Source organism: Salmo salar, chromosome ssa09, assembly GCF_905237065.1.
Source record: "Salmo salar chromosome ssa09, Ssal_v3.1, whole genome shotgun sequence".
NCBI lineage: Eukaryota > Metazoa > Chordata > Actinopteri > Salmoniformes > Salmonidae > Salmo > Salmo salar.
In genome coordinates, this window is record NC_059450.1 from 118,618,805 (window position 1) to 118,639,926 (window position 21,122).

At 42.5% G+C, this 21,122-nt stretch overlaps 1 protein-coding gene across 1 annotated transcript in view; it reads right to left on the reverse strand.

The window, feature by feature from the left end:
- Positions 1–7,250, reverse strand: part of LOC106612693 (echinoderm microtubule-associated protein-like 2) — a 35,397-nt gene extending 28,147 nt beyond the window's left edge. Inside the window, exon 1 of the mRNA XM_014214108.2 lies at positions 7,085–7,250. Within this exon, the coding sequence (XP_014069583.1) occupies positions 7,085–7,157 (73 nt within the window). The 5' untranslated portion in view covers positions 7,158–7,250. The remainder of the gene's footprint in view (positions 1–7,084) is intronic.
- Positions 7,251–21,122: the final 13,872 nt, after the last annotated feature.

Consider the following 21,122-nt stretch of genomic DNA (forward strand, 5'->3'; position numbering starts at 1 on the left):
ATTTCTTTAGAATTCAAGGCACACTTAACCAGCATGGCTACCACAGCATTCTGCAGCGATACGCCATCCCATCTGGTTTGGGCTTAGTGGGACTATCATTTGTTTTTCAACAGGACAATGACCCAACACAACTCCAGGCTGTGTAAGGGCTATTTGACCAAGGAGAATGATGGAGTTGCTGCATCAGATGACCTGGCCTCCACAAACCCCCGACCTTAATCAATTTGAGATGGTTTCAGATGAGTCGGACCACAAAGTGAAGGAAAAGCAGCCAACAAGTGCTCAGCATATGTGGGAACTCTTTTAAGACTGTTGGAAAAGCCTTCCAAGTGAAGCTGGTTGAGAGAATGCCAAGTGTGCAAAATTGTCATCAAGGCAAAGGGTAGCTGTTTGAAGAATCTCAAATATAAAATATATTTTGATTTGTTGAACACTTTTTTGGTTACTACATGATTCCATATGTGTTATTTCATAGTTTTGATGTCTTCACTATTCTACAATGTATAAAATAGTAAAAATAAATAAAAACCCTTGAATGAGTAGGCGTTCTAAAACCTTTGACCGGTAGTGTATATCCATAACATGATTCAGCCACAACAATGCTTGAAAATATTTTTTTGCAGTATTACTTTAGTGCCTTGTTGCAAACAGGATTCATGTATTGTATTATTTTTATTCTGTACAAGCTTCCTTCTTTTCACTCTGTCAATTAGGTCAGTATTGTGTAGTAATTACAAATGTTGTTGATCCATTCTCAGAGTTCTCCTATCACAATCATTAAACACTGTAACTGTTTTAAAGTCACTATTGGCCTCATGGTGAAATCGCTGAGTGGTTTCCTTCTTCTCCGGCAACTGAGTTAGGAAGGACGCCTGTATCTTTGTAGTGACTGGGTGTACTGATACACCATCCAAAGTGTAATTAATAACTTCACCATGCTCAAAGGGATATTCAATGTCTTCTTTTCTTTTATTCTTTTACCCATCTACCAATAGGTACACTTATTTGCGAGGCATTGGAATACCTCCCTGGTTTTTGCGGTTGAATCTGTGTTTGGAATCCACTGCTCGACTGAGGGACCTTACAGATAATTATGTTTGGGGTACAGAGATGAGGTAGTCATTCAAAAATCATGTTAACCACTATTATTTGTTGCATGGACTCAATCTGTGTAACTTATTATGTGACTTGTTAAGCAAATGTTTACTTCTGAACTTATTTAGGCTTGCCATAACAAAGGGGTTGAATAATTATTGACGCAAGACATTTCAGATTTTCATTTTTAATTAAATTAATTAAACATAATTCCACTTTGACATTATGCAGTATTGTATGTAGGCCAGTGCCAAAAAAATCAAAATGCAATACATTTTCAATTCAGGCTGTAACAGAAGAAAATGTGGAAAAAGTCAAGGGGTGTGAATACTTTTTCATGGCACTGTACAGTACATAAGACAGAAGGTAACTTAAGGCACAATTTCTGCTGCGAACATTGTTGTTCTATAGTAGTTAGTTAGTTGAATGACTGCTCTGAAATGAGCCTTTGTTACCATCTGTATGTTGTTAGTTGTCCAAATGCAAACCGTCATAACTGTTGCTCAAGACTGTCAGTGGTGTCGTTTAATTTCAACATTATGAATTAATCAAGAAGCATAAATCAAAGTTAGATTTGTACTTTGTTAGACAGATAAAAGCAGACTAAAAGTTGTACTGATAAATACAAGTTAATAAGAAATATTTACAGTGACATTATTAGTGTATTTAGCCTACTCCTGCACCTTAACTCCCAATCACGGTCTACCTCTTAGACAGGGTTTGATGGTCAGACTAAGCCATCCACATCCCCAGCTAGCCTGGCACCTAAGTTGTTTTAAATCAAAAACAACTCACTGTACTTCACTTTTGAGAGAATGTTTCGGTTTAAATCAGGGAATGCTGTGAACTCTGCCTGGTTGGGTTTTGAACAACTCTGCCTCCCTGACAACCTCCACAAAGGCTAGAATGTCCCCAGTCTGGCAAGCAGCATGATGATGCCACTAGACTTTAATGCTGCTAACTCAGCATCTGTGGTGTCCATCAAGTCCTTGAGGACACCAATGGACTTGATAATCCTGTCTGCTGCTTGCTCAGTCATGTTTGTACCCATGCCCTTCAAAAATGACTTCAAGAAGCTGAGGTGTTCCAGGTGTAAGTCAAGGGGGATTTCTTTCCCTTCCCATTCCAGAACCTGTTCCATGTAAGACTGTGTGCCAACCGAGGGGAAAGAGTGGCAATGACTTGCAAGGGCAGTAGATGTCACGAATGCCGTATGAAGGAGCGGACCAAGGCGCAGCGTGTGTATCGTTCCACATTTTATTGTAACTGTGAAACTATGCAAGACATACAAATAAACTACTAAACAAAATAACAAACCATGACGAAGAGGTGAAACATACACTACCTCAAAATAATCTCCCACAAAACCTAGTGGGAAAAACAACAACTTAAATTTGATCCCCAATTAGAGACAACGATGACCAGCTGCCTCTAATTGGAGATCATCCCCAAAAAAACAACAGAAATACAGAAACTAGAACCACACAACATAGAAAATAAAACTAGACGAAACCCCCTGTCACGCCCTGACCTACTCTACCATAGAAAATAAAAGCTTTCTATGGTCAGGACGTGACAGTAGAAGGGTACTGTACGAATATTGGCTATGACCACAGATCTAGTAAAACAACAGAGCTACAGTGAATAACCTCAACAACAGGTTTATTACAATATTTATTACTTTCCAAATAAACTTTATATTTCCATGGAAATAAATGGGTAGCCATGAGAAAGACACATCAATATGACAACAAAAACAAAATCTCTCTCTCTCCAGATATACTCTAAACACCTAAATCAATCCTGCCATAAAGTTACAATCATTTATTAAAAGGTACATCAAAACAACTGCTAATGAAATTCAAGTTGGCCTACAATTTGAACACTGGCCTGAATGTCTGAGAAACAAATACAGATCCCTAAGATGGGAGATAAAACCTGAACATGGAGACTACGTGTGTGTGAGTGTATGTGTAATGCATAAACAGTTTCATTTTTTCTTATCTCAGGGCCCTATGATGCATTGCATTTGCCCAAATACCAAATTCGATAAAAGTCTGTCAGTCATTTGTGCACAAGGCCGCAGTATGATGCCACCATTGCTGAAGACACGCTCCACTGGGGCACTGGAGGCAGGCACTGCCAAGACCCTGATGGCCCTTCGGGACAGTGAAGGAAGAGCCTTCATGTTCATTGCCCAGAACAAGAGGGCATTCTGTCCTTAACATATGTCAAGGTAGTGACTTAGCTGTAGTGCTGGAGTGGTCCCAACAGCTTTCTTCTGCCTCTTACAGTATGCTGCAAACAGCCCTTCTTCTTGTCCAAGACTATGGTCCTCTCGCTCTTCCTCATGAACAAGAGGCAGAGCTTGCTCAGTCCCTGCAGCATCTTGCAGAATCAGTTCTGGCAAAACATGTAAAAGCAAAAACAAAAAGGCCGGTATTAGAGTATTGGTGATGCAGTGGGGTAAACTGAAAAAGTATTACTGTTGCAGTCAATTGGATTAAATTATGAGAAAAAGTTACATTAAACTCAATAATAATTTACCTTTCACTCTTTGTGCCACCTCCTCCTTGACCAGCACATGGTGCTCCACCCACATCAGAGAAAAAGCCGGATCCAAGGTAGCTGCTTTGAGGTAGACTGGATCTGAAAAGGGGGCAGTGATTCCATCTTGTGCCCTGGCCATTTTCACATTGATGAAGATTCCAAGAAATCTTTTGGTTCATGGATGCCTGGAGACTTCTGACCAGGCCGCTCAGGCAATGGACGTGAGGCTTCCACTGTTCCAGGTGGTGATTCAGGGACAGGACCGAGGGAACAACATAACTGATTGTGACTATCTTCACCCCCTGTGTCATATCTGTTGCTTCTCCAAATGGCTTCAGGATGTCCACCAACTCCTTCAACTTATTCCACTCCCGTACTGTGAACAACAACTCCTTGTGCCCAGCCTTTTCTAGAACATGACTGAGCTTTAGATGGTCACATTGGATAACTGCCTTCACTTGTCCCTTTGTTGAGTTCCATCTTGTGTTGACAGCAGCAGGGATGCCTCTTTCCCCAAATTCAGCCTCAAACACCTCTTTGAATGTTGTGCTTGTATGCAGCAGTGCTGATTTTTGATAACTTTGATAGAGAAGGAGTCATCACTTTTGTTTCTTTCAAACCATCTCCCACCACCAGCTGGAGAGAGTTGGCAAACACTGCAAGCGCAGTTGTTTTTGCAATAGCAGCATCCACTGTTTGCTGGTCTTCCTGGGTTAGGTCATTCCAGAGCTCTGGGTCATCAAGATGATCTTCGTCATGTACTTCATCTTCTTGTTCAATGGGGAAGCACACCGTGAATGCTTTTCTCATGTTGGCAGCATTGTCACTAATTATATAGTCCAATTTATCTTTAATGCTGTACTCACCACATATGGCCTCAAATTGCTCACAGATTCTTTTCGGCCGTATGTGGGCCTTTGAAGATTTGGGCCAAGAGATTGGACTTGAGCTGTATCCTCTCTCCACACAGTGCAGGAACCCCCTCATCTTTCGGTCAGATCAAATGTCCACTGTGACTGAAACATGGTCTGTGTTGCTCAACTGAGTTTTCGGTTTTGAACGTCTCTTTAGCGAGGTACTCTACTTTTGATGTCAATGTTCTACGACACACTGGGCTGTACTTACTGTCAACCAATGACAGAAAGTGACGAAAACTCTTGTTTTCCACAATAGAGAGAGGCAAGGTGCAATCGATAACCAGGTCAGACAGTATTGCATTATTGATAGCTTTCTGCTGTGGATGATTCATGCTGTACTGCCCTACACGGGTCTCCATGAACTGTCAGATTGGAGACTGTTGTGGTTCACTTGTGACACTTTTGTTCATCTGATATTGTTCAAATCTGTAATTGAGCGGCGGCAGTAGCCCCGCAAGTTTCTTCCCGCATGTTTTGCAAGTTGCAATCCATTTTTTCTTGACTACAGCGTAGTCTTTATATCCGAAAATAATAAATTTAGGGTATCATCTTTCCAAGGGCTCCATCTGAATTCACCCGCCGACGTTCCTCTGCACTTCCACGCACAACATTTTCCCCACTGGCACAATTTGATTGGCTGCTGTCCAAACTGTAATCCGTTAAATGAAGAGTTGACGCGCTACACACTTTTTTTAATAGCATAATTTTTAATTTTTGGGCTCGGGGAGGGTATCAAGTCAGTTCGAGTCAAAAGGCTCAAGTCCAAGTTAAGTCACGAGTCATTGGTGTTAAAGTCAGTCGAGTTGCAAGTCATCATATTTGTAACTCGAGTCCAAGTCATGTGACTCGAGTCCACACCTCTGGTATTAGGCGCATGTGACAAATAAAATGTGATTTGAAAACATCTCCCCTGAGAAAATCTTTCAGTGCAGTTATTTGCTGTTCTTTCAATGAAGCTAGGTCCTCCAGTTCTGATATAACTGCTCCTATAGCAGCATCAACACCAACCTCCTCAGGAGCAGCCATTGTTGTTATGATTTTCGACTTCTGTGCCCACAGATTATCAGAGGATGCTGATTGGTCTGGCCATACAGCGGATAGAATGGAGAGGCTCAAATGATTTGAATCTTGTCGTGACCAAACTGTATCCGTGTAGCGAAACAGAATGTAAGCTTGCGAGATCAGGATGGTTCGTACGAGACTAGAACATTACCAAAATTGAAATGAAATGTAACCATGTTTGAACTTTAAGGAAACGTTCTGTTAAAGTAATGAAATACCAAGATATTTTTTTTATAATGTCAAGTGACTTAAATGTGCTGAGAATGTTCCAAAGCCAAGCAACTGTCCTGCACCATTCACAGAAAGTTGTGGTAGGGTTGTATGCAAAATAACCATGGGACAACCACACTTTCACCAAGCTCTAAGAAACATATGGTTCTCAGAACGTTATGTCCTAGCTGGGTAGGCATTGGCCAACGGAGACCATGGCAGGACACCCCGGTTGGACCATGGGAAATATCTTCTCATGGTTACAGGGTCATTTGAACAGATGACATGCCTTTCTCCATGTCTGTCCACCTGTCACTCAATATGGTAGGCTATCTTCTACTTATAGGCTATTTTTAGAACTGCATGTAGCCCAATACACAGAACCTGAGTTTCACAGATTTTTGTTCTGCAATACATTAATTACCTTTCAAGTCTATTTAGGTACGTTTACTCACAGTTCAATTTTATCACACTGCTTACGTGCATAATTGGATTTGTGAGCCATGTCAAATTGTATTGGATAGCATGGGTGCATAAAATATAACTAAATACTGTAGAGTAAAAGACATTACCAGAGGTGTGTGTTTTCTTTTCTTCTCACGTGCATGAACCTGGTCTTGTGATGTGGCCAGTTACAGCATCATTGCATCAGCTTTTCTTTGATGGGCTGTATTGTTATGATCACCCTTTACACTACAGTCATGTCCAGCCCCTGCTGCCCCTCAAAAAGTGAACACCATTCTCTAATTTACAACAGACAGATGAAGCCACAAGAGTGTAATTAATTTGCCACTCTTCTCTCTAAGGCAATTACACTTCATCTGAAACAGTGAAACCATAAAATGCAAATAGTTCTACTATTAAATATCATAGAGATAGCCTATCTGTTTTCCCCCAGTAGGGAAATATTTTACATAAAGTCAAAGAGGGTTTGCAGGTCGGCTACAACAGAACCAAATATTTTTCTAAATACATGGCTCTGGGTTACACCTATCACAACATAGCAGTGGGTTAACGAAGTTCACGACAACCTGCTCTATGATGGATGGATAGATCGATCATAGATCATTCTAACGATGCAAGCTAACATTCTATTCAATAATCTGTAGCTCGAGCTACATCTCTGTTTCGTGTAAACTGGTAGGGAACCTGCAAACAGGTGCATGCAAACCTACAGTCCCAGCAGTGTGCCACGGTTAATATCAAAACCGGTCGACTCAGAGCTGCAAGCAATTCAAAGGTGAACTCACCATTGCAGTACTGGAGAAGGAGTGACGTGGTATCATAAAGGTTTCCACATGATGAAGCGATCCTCTCCGACATTTCTTTCTTTTCAAGCAGAGCCGTCACTTCCCCCCTTCTTGCAGCCTCCTTATCCGCACGTCGTTCCTCCTCACGCTTTCACATTCAGAAACCCTCAACACCTTTCGCTATTTGTCGCTCACCAGCGCCACTACTGTCTGCTCTCCGTATCTGTTACTATAGCAACAGCCTCACGGTAGAGCATGCAACCATTCGAAGCGGAAGGAAGGGGACGTGGTTGGTAATAGACACGCGATTCTTAAATAGCTTACATAGATAAATTGATAAAATTTGAAATGAAAAATGTTGTCTACATGAAATGTGTTTAACGTAGGATATATCCACAACTCTCATTTAAAGTTAATGCCGATTGTATAAGCCTACTATTGGTTTTGTTTACTATGCTGAATAATTATTGCAGTAAGGTGTCTTTTCCGAGCACGTGACACTTCATTAATACATGCATAGAAATATAATTACTAGAACTGACAACTTGGAGGGGAGAGAGGGTTGAAGGATGGAAATGGCGGCTAGTACTGCAGACGAAATGGAGGAAATGGAGAAAAGGTTGGTGAAGCAAAAGGTGTGGTGGAATGCTAACGATATGGGTGTCAGTTCTGATGGTATGGAGCAGAAGGATGAGGGTCAAGCACCGGAATGGTCGGTAGTGGAAAGAAGAGAGATCATGATACAGAAAGCTGTGGATCATCTAGTAAAGAAATGATAAAGAGGGATAAGGTAGGAATCAAGAGTAATGATGTGTTGGAGTGGAAAATGCTGATAGTGTTTGATGAGACCACAGGGTCTCACTTACACCGTATCCGTCTAACTAATGCTGTAGAGAGAGGTAGGTGAAGTGAAATTAGCTTGGTTAATTGGAATTGGTAGATTGTTAATATTGTGTGGTAGCCAGGCTCAGCAAGAGAAGATTCTGAAAATGGAAAAACTTAATGGAAAGAAGATTAAAAGCCATGTCCCTGGTGCTTATGCTAGATTGAGGGGAGTCATCACTGGGGTCCCAATATCTATGTCCACAGATGATATTAAAGAAAATGTGAAGGGAGGCAGAGTTATTGAGGCCAAAAGGTTGATCAGTAGGAAAAAGGGTCAAACAAGTGAAAGCTTATCAGTGATGCTGAGGTTTGAGAAAGTCTTGCCGGGAAAAGTACAGATAGGATTCCTTAGTTTCAATGTTAGAGAATTTGTCCCATATGCACTGCGGTGTTTTAAATGCCAAAGAATGGGACATGTAGCTGCTCAATGTAAAATAAATAAAAATGTGTGTGGAGGTGCACATGATTACAGTGAATGTGGAAGCAATGTGAATGTTAAGTGCTGTAATTGTGGGGGAGAACACAGTGTAACGTTTGGTGGATGCCAGGTACAAAGAGTTGCTAGAAAGGCTCAGAAATAGGATCAGTCATGATGTATCATATGCAGAGGCTGTAAAACAGAGTGGTAGAACTACAGTTGAAGTCGGAAGTTTACATACATCTTAGCCAAATACATTTACACTCAGTTTTTCACAATTCCTGACATTTAATCCTAGTTAAAATACTGTCTTAGGTCAGTTAGGATCATCACTTTATTTTAATGTGAAATGTCAGAATAATAGTTGAATGATTTATTTCAGCTTTTATTTCTTTCATCTAATTCCCAGTGGGTCAGAAGTTTACATACTCAATTAGTATTTGGTAGCATTACCTTCAAATTGTTTAACTTGGGTCAAACGTTTTGGGTAGCCTTCCAGAAGCTTCCCACAATAACTTAGGTGAATTTTGGCCCATTCCTCCTGACAGAGCTGGTGTAACTGAGTCAGGTGTGTAGGCCTCCTTGCTCGCACATGCTTTCAGTTCTGCCCACAGATTTTCTATAGGTTTGAGGTCAGGGCTTTGTGATGGCCACTCCAATACCTTGACTTTGTCTTTAAGCCATTTTGCCACAACTCTGGAAGTATGCTTGGGGTCAATGTCCATTTGGAAGACCCATTTGCGACCAAGCTTTAACTTCCTGACTGATGTCTTGAGATGTTGCTTCAATAGATCCACATAATTTTCCTTCCTCATGATGTCATCCATTTTGTGAAGTGCACCAGTCCCTACTGCAGCAAAGCACCCCCACAACATGATGCTGCCAACCCCGTGTTTCACGGTTGGGATGGTGTTCTTCGGCTTGCAATCCTCTCCCTTTTTCCTCCAAACATTCAATCAAAAAAAAAAAAAAGTTGGTATAGAATTGGTATTTTTGTCTTAGGCAACAAGAATAAAAATGTTAAAAAATAATTTCAATGGTCTTATCATTGCAATAGTAACATATCCTTCATGTCAAAAACATGGGTAGTGTTCATAATGGTAAATAAGTATTTTGCAAGGTTTCCCCAAAATGATAAATTTACATTCAAAGAATGAGACAGATTCTCACCTTTTTCACAGAAAACACAGATATCATCAATAGCCACTGTGGTAAACTGTGGGGTGTTGGGTTGAGCGTGCAGAGATTGACACGGAGACAGGGAGGCTTTAGTCCGCAAAAACAACTTTACTAAGACAGAAAATCACTTAGGTTTTGCTCGGTCCTTCACTACTTTTGCTTGGTGTCGGTCTCCTGCGGTGTGCCACCGTGCTCCTTTTATTTGGCCTCCACGGCTGGTTGGCACTTTCCTCTAATTACCTCCACTTAGAGCTGTCCCTGTCGGGGTGCCCAGCTCCCGTATTCCCAGCAGAGGGAGCCAATGTCGCCTCACGTACCTCGCCTCTATTACCATCCCCCGGGGTAGACCTCCTGGGATACTACACCACACATTTGGATATCATAGAATAACATGGATATATCTTATGTAAAATTTTAAAGTGCACTTCCTTAACTTTGTTTGGTAACAATATTTGTAAGGCCTTAACCATGCATTTTTCCAGACAATGTCAGGAATAAGCATGTTCCAGAAAAATGTTGTAAGTTGGTTTTGTGAATGAAGAATTTGCCTTATATATTTATTACAACAAGATTTCTCAAGTAAGCCCACGCCTTCCAATCTGAGTTCTGGATAAACTCTGTGATCATTACCAAAGCTAAGATGAGTTTTCATTAGTGTAGTTAGACCACTGGGAACGGCTTTGATCACAGAAATAAACTCTCTGAAAGGTATTGGAAACTCTTTCAATGTTATAAGTTGTTCATATGTGAGAATATTACCCTTGTTGTCGAAAACATCAAGAACAAAGTCAATATTCCTCTCATGCCAGCTGGGGTAGAACAATGACTTGTTCCTTACAGCAGGGGCGGAAATCCCGATGGGGACGGGGGGGGACACGACCCCCCCATCCTTGGAAAAATATGATTTGTCCCCCCCAATATATCACTGAAACATAACTATGTAATTTAAATAATATTAATAATACGCAATGAAAACAATTGTGCTGATTATAGACACTTAATAGAGCGTTTTTAAGTTTCAAAAGATTGCGACCCCCCCACCCTTTGCCTCACAATGGTTTGATCCACTGCCAGTTCCTTTCAATGAACGTAACTGACGTGAGGTTAATCCAGTCAATCGCGCACACACACTAGCTGAATATGCAGAGCTAGCGGGCAAATATTAACTATTAAGCTAGCTAGTAATTATTCCATTTATGTGGCCTCGTCAAACATGGAATCTTTGCTATCGTCAATTTATTCCAAGATCAGCACGCAGATGATGTAAGTTAGTGCTTCAAAGTCCCTGTGATAAGGTTAGCTATAAACTGAAGTCCAAACTGAACAGAACTATACTCTCTTCTACCATTGTCTTAAATATATTTAATGGTCTCGTTGCAAAAGCTAAATTGTCGCAAGGGAACTTTTATTTATTTATTTTATTTCACCTTTATTTAACCCGGGTAGCAAAGATTATAGCAAACACCACTGAAACGGAATTGGTGCTCGCTAGCTTTGCAAATTCAGCTATTGTTGGAAGCCAGCCAATATGAAACAAACTATTAAAATTACAAAAGGTTGCCGCATATGTTGTGTAAATGGTGAACTCATACAGCTGTCAACTCTTGTCATTTTAATCCGTTTCACATTTGCTAGCTACCTTTTAGATCGAAGCCCATATAGAATGATAAAAGATAAGATGATAGAAGCCCATCTCCTACTGTAAATAACCTACACACTGTGTGTGTGTGTAGCCAGCCAGCCAGCCAGGTAGAAAAATGGCAGAAAAATAAAAGACGGACATCAGAGTATTTTTCAGTACACCAAAACGCAAAGTAAGAACCCTAGTAGCCTAATATCTCAAAGACTAGTTGATAAAATGTTCATAAGAAAGAAATGAAATTCTAATGGAAATGTTTCACAATGATGTCATTAGGCAGAGCAGGCAACATATGGCACACAGACAGCAGAGTTGGGGACAGATATGCAGGGACAGACTAGCAGAGACAGGGAGTCTCAGGTAAGTTTGTTGAGTCTTTGTTTGGCAACATTATGAAAGGTTCTCAATTTTTTTGACTTGTAAAATAGGAACATAATTGGAAAATGCCATGGATAGCCCCACTCTCAACTTAAACTGGTGACTGAACTAAGATTTGTTAAAGGCAATGGTATTGCTGATTAGTTGTGTAGTTTTGGGTACCGGTTGTTAGGAGTACGGCAAACACCTTATTTCTTTGGTTCCTCAATATACATTTACCATATTACAATGTAGGCTATGTGTTACAGCACTACTTTTGGTGTCCCCCTCAGGAATTGCTCTTGAGAAAATTTAATGTAATTGTCCCCTCCAAAGTTGATATCAGATTTTCGCCCCTGCCTTACAGTTATGTCTGAAATATTCCACAAAAGAGCTTTTTGTGGGGAAACATTGTGCAGGAAACCTATTTTCCATTAAAGCATGTTGGTGAAACCTAGCCAATTTAGCGGGTAATCTATCAGGAATATAATTACCATTCAGTAAAAATTGAAGACCTCCTAACTTATTAAACACATTATTTGGAATGAAATACCATGTTGAATCAGTATTGATCAAATATCTTTTCAACCAGTTTATCTTGGAAGTGTAATTTATGTCACAAAATCCAACACTTCCAGACCTCCTCCAGCTCTTATTAGAAAGGACTGACTTTTTTAGTTTGTGAGACTTATTTTTCCAGATGAAGTCAAGAAAGGTCTTATTGATCTCTTTACAAGTAGCAGGATTTACAAATAAAGATAATGAGGGGTACACAAAACGAGACAGTCCCTCTGCCTTGGACAGAAGTACTCTCCCAAGTATAGTAAGATCTCTTTGTAGCCAATTATTAAATATATTTTTGGTTTTCTTAATTTTAGGAGAGAAATGTATATGTTGTCTGACTAAGTGTTTTTTTGACATATGTATTCCTAAATATTTAGCACAGTCCTTTACAGGAATATTTTCTATTTCTTTATCATCAGAGTCAAATAAACATAAGATTTCACATTTCAAAACATTCAGTTTTAATCCTGATGCAATAGAAAATGCAGTTATAGCATTAAGGGCATGGGTGACCTGGTCTTTGTCTCTTAAGAAAAGAGTTGTATCACCAGCCAGTTGGAAAATGTTGATTTCTTTGTTAAAAATAGTTAATTCCGTTGTTACGAGTGTACTGACATAAGTAGGACGCGTGACAGCACTGCAACTTTGTGAAAAAACACTATATCGGTGTTGTGCTTGGATGTCACTATTTACCACAGACACAAAGTCTTAATCCACGCCTATTTCTACAATTTATCTTCTTTTTTTAACCGTTATTTAACTAGGCAAGTCAGTTAAGAACAATGCACATTTTAGTTTTCATGGTTTTTTTACGATATAGCCACGATATCTTTTACTTTGACTGTGGTAACTAGTGGAAACCGTTGTGCCTGTTGTTCACACGCGTATCTTCCCTCTCATTGGTTAGAATGTTCCCACCTGATCTTGCCTCCTCTGACTGCCTTCCATTTTGGAAGACATTTATTTTAATTGTTAGAGCGGCCACTGGAGCATCTGGTCAATATAATGGATAATCTGTGATGCAGCTTTACTTCGACTTTAGCCAACAGAACGCACAAATATTTAATTTTAAGCTGTTGATGTGCCCATTAGACAACATGCAATATTTATTGTTACGAATGCGAAGTTACCAATTTTCTCTTATATTTTATCAAGGGCACATATTCCAAGACATTGATATATAATTTTATGAAAGGTTGCATGTCATACCTGATAGGCCCAAAAATGCCAAACCGGCAATGTGTCTATAAATAATATTGGTGATTTCACGGATTATATTTTCCTATCACTGGAGGGCGACATTGCACTTGTCTTTATCACTCCATTGAATCTCAATAGTCTACGGGAACAAGATTCAGACTGTCTATCCCTCTTTCCATATAACTATAGCAATGCTCTAAGGCATCTCCAGCAGTTGACTACAGAGATGATCAGTACACAGTGAGGATGTCATAATAGTTATTTTAGTCAGATGGGTTGCCTCCCGTAATATTCCAGCTAGGTCTGGGATTTCCGAGAGTACCCATCTAGCACATTTGGTTCCTTGGAAGTTGTGGGAACGTATGTTTTTGGTTTCACTTTGGGTGTGGGAACGAAGCCATGCATTTCATGATCTGTAAAACTAAACGTTTTTAAATATTCTGAGAATAGAAGCAAGCATTTATCCTGTTCTGCAAACATTTATTTTTAGAATGCAGGGAGGTTTCGATAATCTTTTACTCTGGTTCCTTGGAAGTTTTCCTTGGAGGTTTTATGAACACTCTGAGAACAGTTTTTGTTCCAATAAGACTTAATTTCACTGCTATCTTATGTGAACTTTTATTTTAACGCAATGCAAAGATAGATCATATGGAAATTCATTTCCATAGGATTTAATCATGCGTACACATTTATTTTTTATTGTGACATGGCATCAGTGAGATTCGAACCTATAATTTTCATTCTTGGAATTAGTTCACTGAGCCACCAGGATGGAAAGGGTGAAAACAAAGCGTGTGAAAAACATGGCCCACCTTGCCTGGCGAGGGTTCAGTCTCCTCGCTGCCCGAATGTACTCCAGATTTCGGTGGCCAGTCCAAATGAGGAAAGGGTGTCTAGCCCCCTCAAGCCAATGTCTCCACGCCTTCAGAGCCCCGACAACAGCCAACAACTCCCTATCCCCCACATCATAGTTTCGCTCCGCCGGACTGAGCTTCTTCGAAAAGAAAGCACAGGGGTGGAGTTTTGGTGGCTTACCCGAGCGCTGAGATAGCACAGCCCCTATTCCAGCCTCGGACGCGTCCACCTCAACTATGAACGCTAAGGAGGGATCAGGATGCGCTAGCACTGGAGCCGTGGTAAACAGAGCCTTCAGGTGACCAAAAACCCTGTCCGCCTCAGCCGACCACTGCAGTCGCACCGGTCCCCCCTTCAGCAAGGAGGTAATGGGAGCCGCCACCTGCCCAAAACCCCGGATAAACCTCCGGTAGTAGTTGGCAAACCCTAAAAACCGCTGCACCTCCTTTACCGTGGTTGGAGTCGGCCAATTACGCACGGCTGAAATGCGGTCATTCTCCATCTCCACCCCTGACGCGGAAAAACGGTACCCTAGGAAGGAGATGGACTGTTGAAAGAACAGACATTTCTCCACCTTGACGTAAAGGTCATGCTCCGACAGTCGACCAAGCACCATGCGTACAAGGGACACATGCTCGGCACGGGTAGTGGAGTATATTAGAATGTCATCTATATACACCACTACACCCCGCCCGTGCAGGTCCCTGAAGATCTCATCCACAAAGGATTGGAAGACGGATGGAGCATTCATTAACCCATACGGCATGACGAGGTACTCATAGTGCCCAGGAGTGGTGCTAAATGCTGTCTTCCACTCATCCCCTCCCCGGATACGCACCAGGTTGTACACGCTCCTGAGGTCCAATTTTGTGAAGAAGCGCGCCCCGTGCAATGACTCTGTCATACTAGCGATGAGAGGCAGCGAGTAACTGTATTTTAACGTAATCTGGTTCAAACCTCGATAGTCAATGCACGGGTGTAAACCTCCCTCCTTCTTCTTCACAAAAAAGAAACTCGAGGAGACAGGTGAAGTGGAGGGCCGAATGTATCCTTGTCCCAGAGAGTCGGTGACATATGTCTCCATAGCCGCCGTCTCCTCCTGTGACAGAGGATACACGTGACTCCTGGGAAGTGCAGCGCCCACCCGGAGATTTATCGCACAATCCCCCGGTCGATGGGGTGGTAATTGAGTCTCACGAATATGCCAAATCGGCATATAGATAGCCTATAGATAACCACATGTGAGCAACAGGGGGGTCTGGGTGAGTCGTGTGCCTACTCACCTGAGATGAACCACCAGTGTTCCGCCTGCCACCTCGACTTCCTGGAGAACCTCCCCAGCACCGACCAGCAGTGTGCCCTCTGCGGCCACAGCTAGTGCAGGGAATGGTCCCCCCTTCGGTCCCCCTCGTCGCAGCCCCTCCCAACTCCATAGGTCTAAGGGGCTGGGGGATGGAACTAACGGACCCCGATCCGGACGTCCGCGGGCGGCCAACAGGTTATCCAGCCGGATAGATAAGTCCACCAGCTGGTCCAGGTTGAGAGTGGTGTCCCTGCAGGCTAGCTCCCTACGAACGTCCTCTCGCAAACTACACCTGTAGTGGTCGATCAGGGCCCGTTCATTCCATCCCGCGCCCGCCGCCAGAGTTCTAAAGTCCAGCGCAAACTCCTGAGCGCTCCTCATCCCCTGTCTTAAATGAAACAAGCGCTCCCCCGCCGCTCTCCCTTCAGGTGGATGATCAAATACTGCCTGAAAGCGGCGGGAGAAGTCCTCGTAGTCATCCAGAGTCGGGCCTTCCCTTCCCCAGATGGCGTTGGACCACGCAAGGGCTTTACCAGTCAGACAGGAGATGAGGGGCGCTCACTCTCTCGCGTCCCGAAGGGGCTGGCTGGACAGCTGCCAGGTAGAGCTCCAGCTGGAGTAGGAACCCCTGGCACCCGGCAGCTGTTCCGTCATACGCTCCTGGGAGCGAGAGCCGAATCCCACTGGATACTGACGACGGATGGGTGGGCATGGGTGTAGGTAGAGGTGCGGGTGGCGGTGGTGTGGCTGGGTCGAAGGGAAATCCTCTTCTCTCCCATCTCTCCATGGTCTGCAGCACGCGATCCATGGCTGTCCCGAGACTCTGTAACATATTCGCGTGCTGCTGGACACGCTCCTCTACTGGGAGAGGAGGGCTGGCTGCTCCTGCTGACTCCATTAAAATGGTCCGTGATTCTGTAACGCTTTCGTTTGGAGAAGTAGCGGAGTCAGGCGCAGGATACAGGGATAAGTTCAAACAAACGTGTTTACTCAAAAACCACAATCAAAATTCTCCCACAGCAAAATAACAGGTTTGGGAGAAACACCTCCAACAACCACCAAACATGAACAATCACGGACAAGGAAAAAAGGGAAGCCAGAGGGTTAAATAAGGAACATAATCAGGGAATTGAAAACAGGTGTGTATAATTAAGACAAAAACAAAACGAACAGGGAAACATAGATCGGTGGTGACTAGTAAGCCGGTGATGTCGACCGCCGAACGCCGCCCAAACAAGGAGAGAGGCCGACTTCGGCGGAAGTCGTGACAGTAGTATGTACATGTAGATATGGTTAAAGTGACTATGCATATATGATGAACAGAGAGTAACAGTAAAAGGGGGGGTTGGCGGGTGGTGGGTTTTTACAGTGCATTCGAAAAGTATTCAGACCCCTTCCCTGTTTCCACATTTCGTTACGTTACAGCCTTATTCGAAAATGTATTAAATAATTGTTTTCCCTCATCAATCTACACACAATACCCCATAATGACAAAGCGGAAACAGGTGTTTAGAAATACCTTATTTACATAAGTATTCAGACCCTTTGATATCAGACTCGAAATTGAGCTTCGGTGCATCGTTTTTCCATTGACCATCCTTGAGATGTTTCTACAACTTGATTGGGGTCCACCTGTGGAAAATTCAATTGATTGGACATGATTTGGAAAGGCACAAACCTGTCTATATAAGTTCCCACAGTTGACAGTGCATGTCTGCGCAAAAACCAAGCCAAGGGGTCGAAGGAATTGTCCGCAGAGCTCCGAGACAGGATTGTGTCGAGACACAGATCTGGGGAAGGGTACCAAAAAATGTCTGCAGCATTAAAGGTCCCCAAGAACACAGTGGCCTCCATCATTCTTAAATGGAAAAAGTTTGGAACCACCAAGACTGTTCTTAGAGCTAGCCTTCCTTGCCAAACTGAGCAATCGGGGGAGAAAGGCCTTGGGAGGTGACCAAGAACTCGATGGTCACTCTGACAGAGCTCCAGAGTTCCTCTGTGGAGATGGGAGAACCTTCCAAAAGGACAACCATCTCTCAGCACTCCACCAATCAGGCGTTTATGGTAGAGTGGGCAGATGGAAGCCTCATTGAAAGGCACATGTCAGCCCGCAGGGAGTTTGCCAAAAGGCACTTTTTCATTAAAAAATGATATTCAACTAGGCAAGTCAGTTACAGTGAGGGGAAAAAAGTATTTGAGCCCCTGCTGATTTTGTACGTTTGCCGACTGACAAAGAAATGATCAGTTTATAATTTTAATGGTAGGTTTCAAAATCAATTTATAACATTTTTGACATGCGTTTTTCTGGATATTTTTGTTGTTATTCTGTCTCTCACTGTTCAAATAAACCTACCATTAAAATTATAGACTGATCATTTCTTTGTCAGTGGGCAAACGTACAAAATCAGCAGGGGATCAAATACTTTTTTCCCTCACTGTAAGAACAAATTCTTATTTGCAATGATAGCCTACCCCGGGAAAACCCGGACAACGCTGGGCCAATTATGCATCAGCCTATGGGACTCCTAACCACAGCTGGATGTGATGCAGCCTGGATTTGAACCAGGGACCTCTTGCATTGAGACGCAGTGCCTTAGACCGCTGCGGCACTCAGGAACTCCTAAAGACTCTCATACCATGAGAAACAAGATTCTCTGGTCTGATGAAACCAAGATGAACCTCTTTGGCCTGAATGTCAAGAGGAAACCTGGCATCACGTCTAGAGGAAACCTGGCACCATCCCTACGGTGACGCATGGTGGTGACAGCATCATGCTGTGGGGATTTTTTTCAGCACTAGGGACTGGGAGTCTAGTCAAGATTGAGGAAAAGATGAACGAAGGAAAGTACAGAGAGATCCTTGATGAAAATCTGCTCCAGAGCGCTCAGGACCTCAGACTGGGGCGAAGGTTCACCTTCCATCAGGACAACAACTCTAAGCACACAGCCAAGACAAAGCAGGAGTTGCTTCGGGACAGGTCTCTGAATGTCCTTGAGTGGCCCAGCCAGAGCCCGGACTTGAACCCAATTTAACATCTCTGGGGAGACCTGAAAATAGCTGTGCAGCGACACTCCCCATCCAACCTGACAGAGCCTGAGAGGATCTGCAAAGAATGGGAGGAACTCCCCAAATACAGGTGTGCCAAGCTTGTAGCGTCATACCCAAGAAGACTTGAGTTTGTAATCGCTGCCAAAGGTGCTTCAACAAAGTACTGAGTAAAGGGTCTGAATACTTATGTAAATGTGATATTTAGAAAAACCTATTTTTCATTGTCATTATGGGTTATTGTCTTTAGATTGGGGGTGAAAAAACAATTTCATCCCATTTTAGAATAAGTCTGTAACGTAACAAAATGTGGAAAAAGTGAAGGGGTCTGAATACTTTCTGAATGCACCGTAAATGTTCTCTAACACACCAAAACATTATGTTATTTTATTGGGTTAATTGATGTTCTCAGAACTGTGATGTTCCCTAAAGGTTCTCCTTTGGTGATTAGAAAAAATACTTTCCCACACATGAAGCATGGAGGAGGAGGTGTGATGTTTTTTTTTTTGTTGTTGCTGGTGACACTGTCTGTGATTTATTTAGAATTCAAGGCACACTTAACCAGCATGGCTACAGCATTCTGCAGTGATACGCCATCCCATCTGGTTTGCGCTTAATGGGACTATAATTTGTTTTTCAACAAGATAATGACCCAACACACCTCCAGGCTGTGTATGGGCAATTTTTTGACCAAGAAGGATAGTGATGGAGTGCTGCATCAGATGTTCTGGCCTCCACAATCACCCGATCGCAACCCAATTGAGATGGTTTGGGATGAGTTGGACCGCAAAGTGAAGGAAAAGTAGCCAACAAGTGCTCAGCATATGTGAGAACTCCTTCAAGACTGCTGGAAAAGCATTCCAGGTGCAGCTGGTTGAGAGAATGCCAAGAGTGTGGGAAGCTGCCATCAAGGCAAAGGGTGGCTACTTTGAATAATCTAAAATCTAAAATCTACTTTGATTTGTTTAGCACTTTTTTGGTTTCTACATGATTCCATGTGTTATTTCATAGTTTTGATGTCTTTACTATTATTCTACAATGTAGAAAACAGTCCAAATAACGAAAACCCCTGGATTGAGTAGGTGTGTCCAAACTTTTGACTGGTACTGTACAAGGTTGATTAAATGGTTCCTTAGTAGCTAGCTAACAGTCCAGTTTGCTTGAAATGGATGGCTATAGGCTCACTTATCATCTAGTTCATTATCATCAAACACAATTAAGCACAAGAACACACACAATGATTACAGTAACAAAGAACATTTCATTTAAAATCTTTGTCATTCATTACTTCGTCCTTTTCGGTTTCACGGGACGCAAAGTTCGAGCTAGAAAACAGCGCATGCTTCCCCCTGCTTAGCGATCGGCAGGCAGATACGACTGCTTCATGCGCTTTGAGAACTACCACAGACCTCAAACAAAGTTGTTTTTCTCATAATGTATTTATTAGAGAGATGTCAGTTTGGGTTCAGAAAGCGTTTGGCTTGTCATACAATTTGCCCGAAATATACTACCGTTACTGTGTGGGGGGGAAATCTGTAATATTTGGTTAAATCTTATGGCTCTCCCATGGGCACCAATACAATAACAGCTGGCTGAGGTCTACTTAACAGAAAGATTCACCCATATTGAATGTTAAATCGTATTTTGTGCATATCTGAGTGATGTTCTATCGATTCCCTACACCCAAACAAGGGCACTCCGTTCATCCACCTCTGGCCTGCTCGCCTCCCTACCTCTGAGGAAGCACAGTTCCCGCTCAGCCCAGTCAAAACTGTTCGCTGCTCTGGCACCCCAATGGTGGAACAAGCTCCCTCACGACGCCAGGACAGCGGAGTCAATCACCACCTTCCGGAGACACCTGAAACCCCACCTCTTCAAGGAATACCTGGGATAGGATAAAGTAATCCTTCTAACCCCCCCCCTTAAAAGATTTAGATGCACTATTGTAAAGTGGTTGTTCCACTGGATATTATAAGGTGAATGCACCAATTTGTAAGTCGCTCTGGATAAGAGCGTCTGCTAAATGACTTAAATGTAAATGTAAATGTAAATTCCCGGGGTCATGTCATGTGTCTCTGAGTTATTCGCCGTTCAAGCAGGCAGAAATAAAGCCGGTATGACAAGTTTTGCATCATATGATCAGATCATCATGTGATCATTTTCTGCCTGTATTTCTGCCTGCTTGAATGGCGAATTGCTCAGGTACACATGGCAACATGAAATGAACCCGGGAATCGATAGAACATCGCTTCAACATTCAAAATGGGTGAATCGTTCCTTCAATAAAACCCCCCATCCAACACCCCCGCTTGCCCCACCCGCCCCGCCCCACCAAAAAAACCAATGAGGTGTCTCGGTTTCTATACGGTGCCTGTTACAGCACAACAAGACTATGTTTTATGAATGTCCTATAGGACTGGTTACATTGTGTTGGGGGTTTATCTGTCCATATAGTGCTGTACAGTATATTGCAGATTACAATGCACTTCAACAGTATTTTTTGTGTGTTATTCATTAGAAAGTAACATACGTTGCTCTATGGTCTTTTTAAATCTCCAGTTGTTCTGAATTTCCATGGAGACTTTCAGGGGCG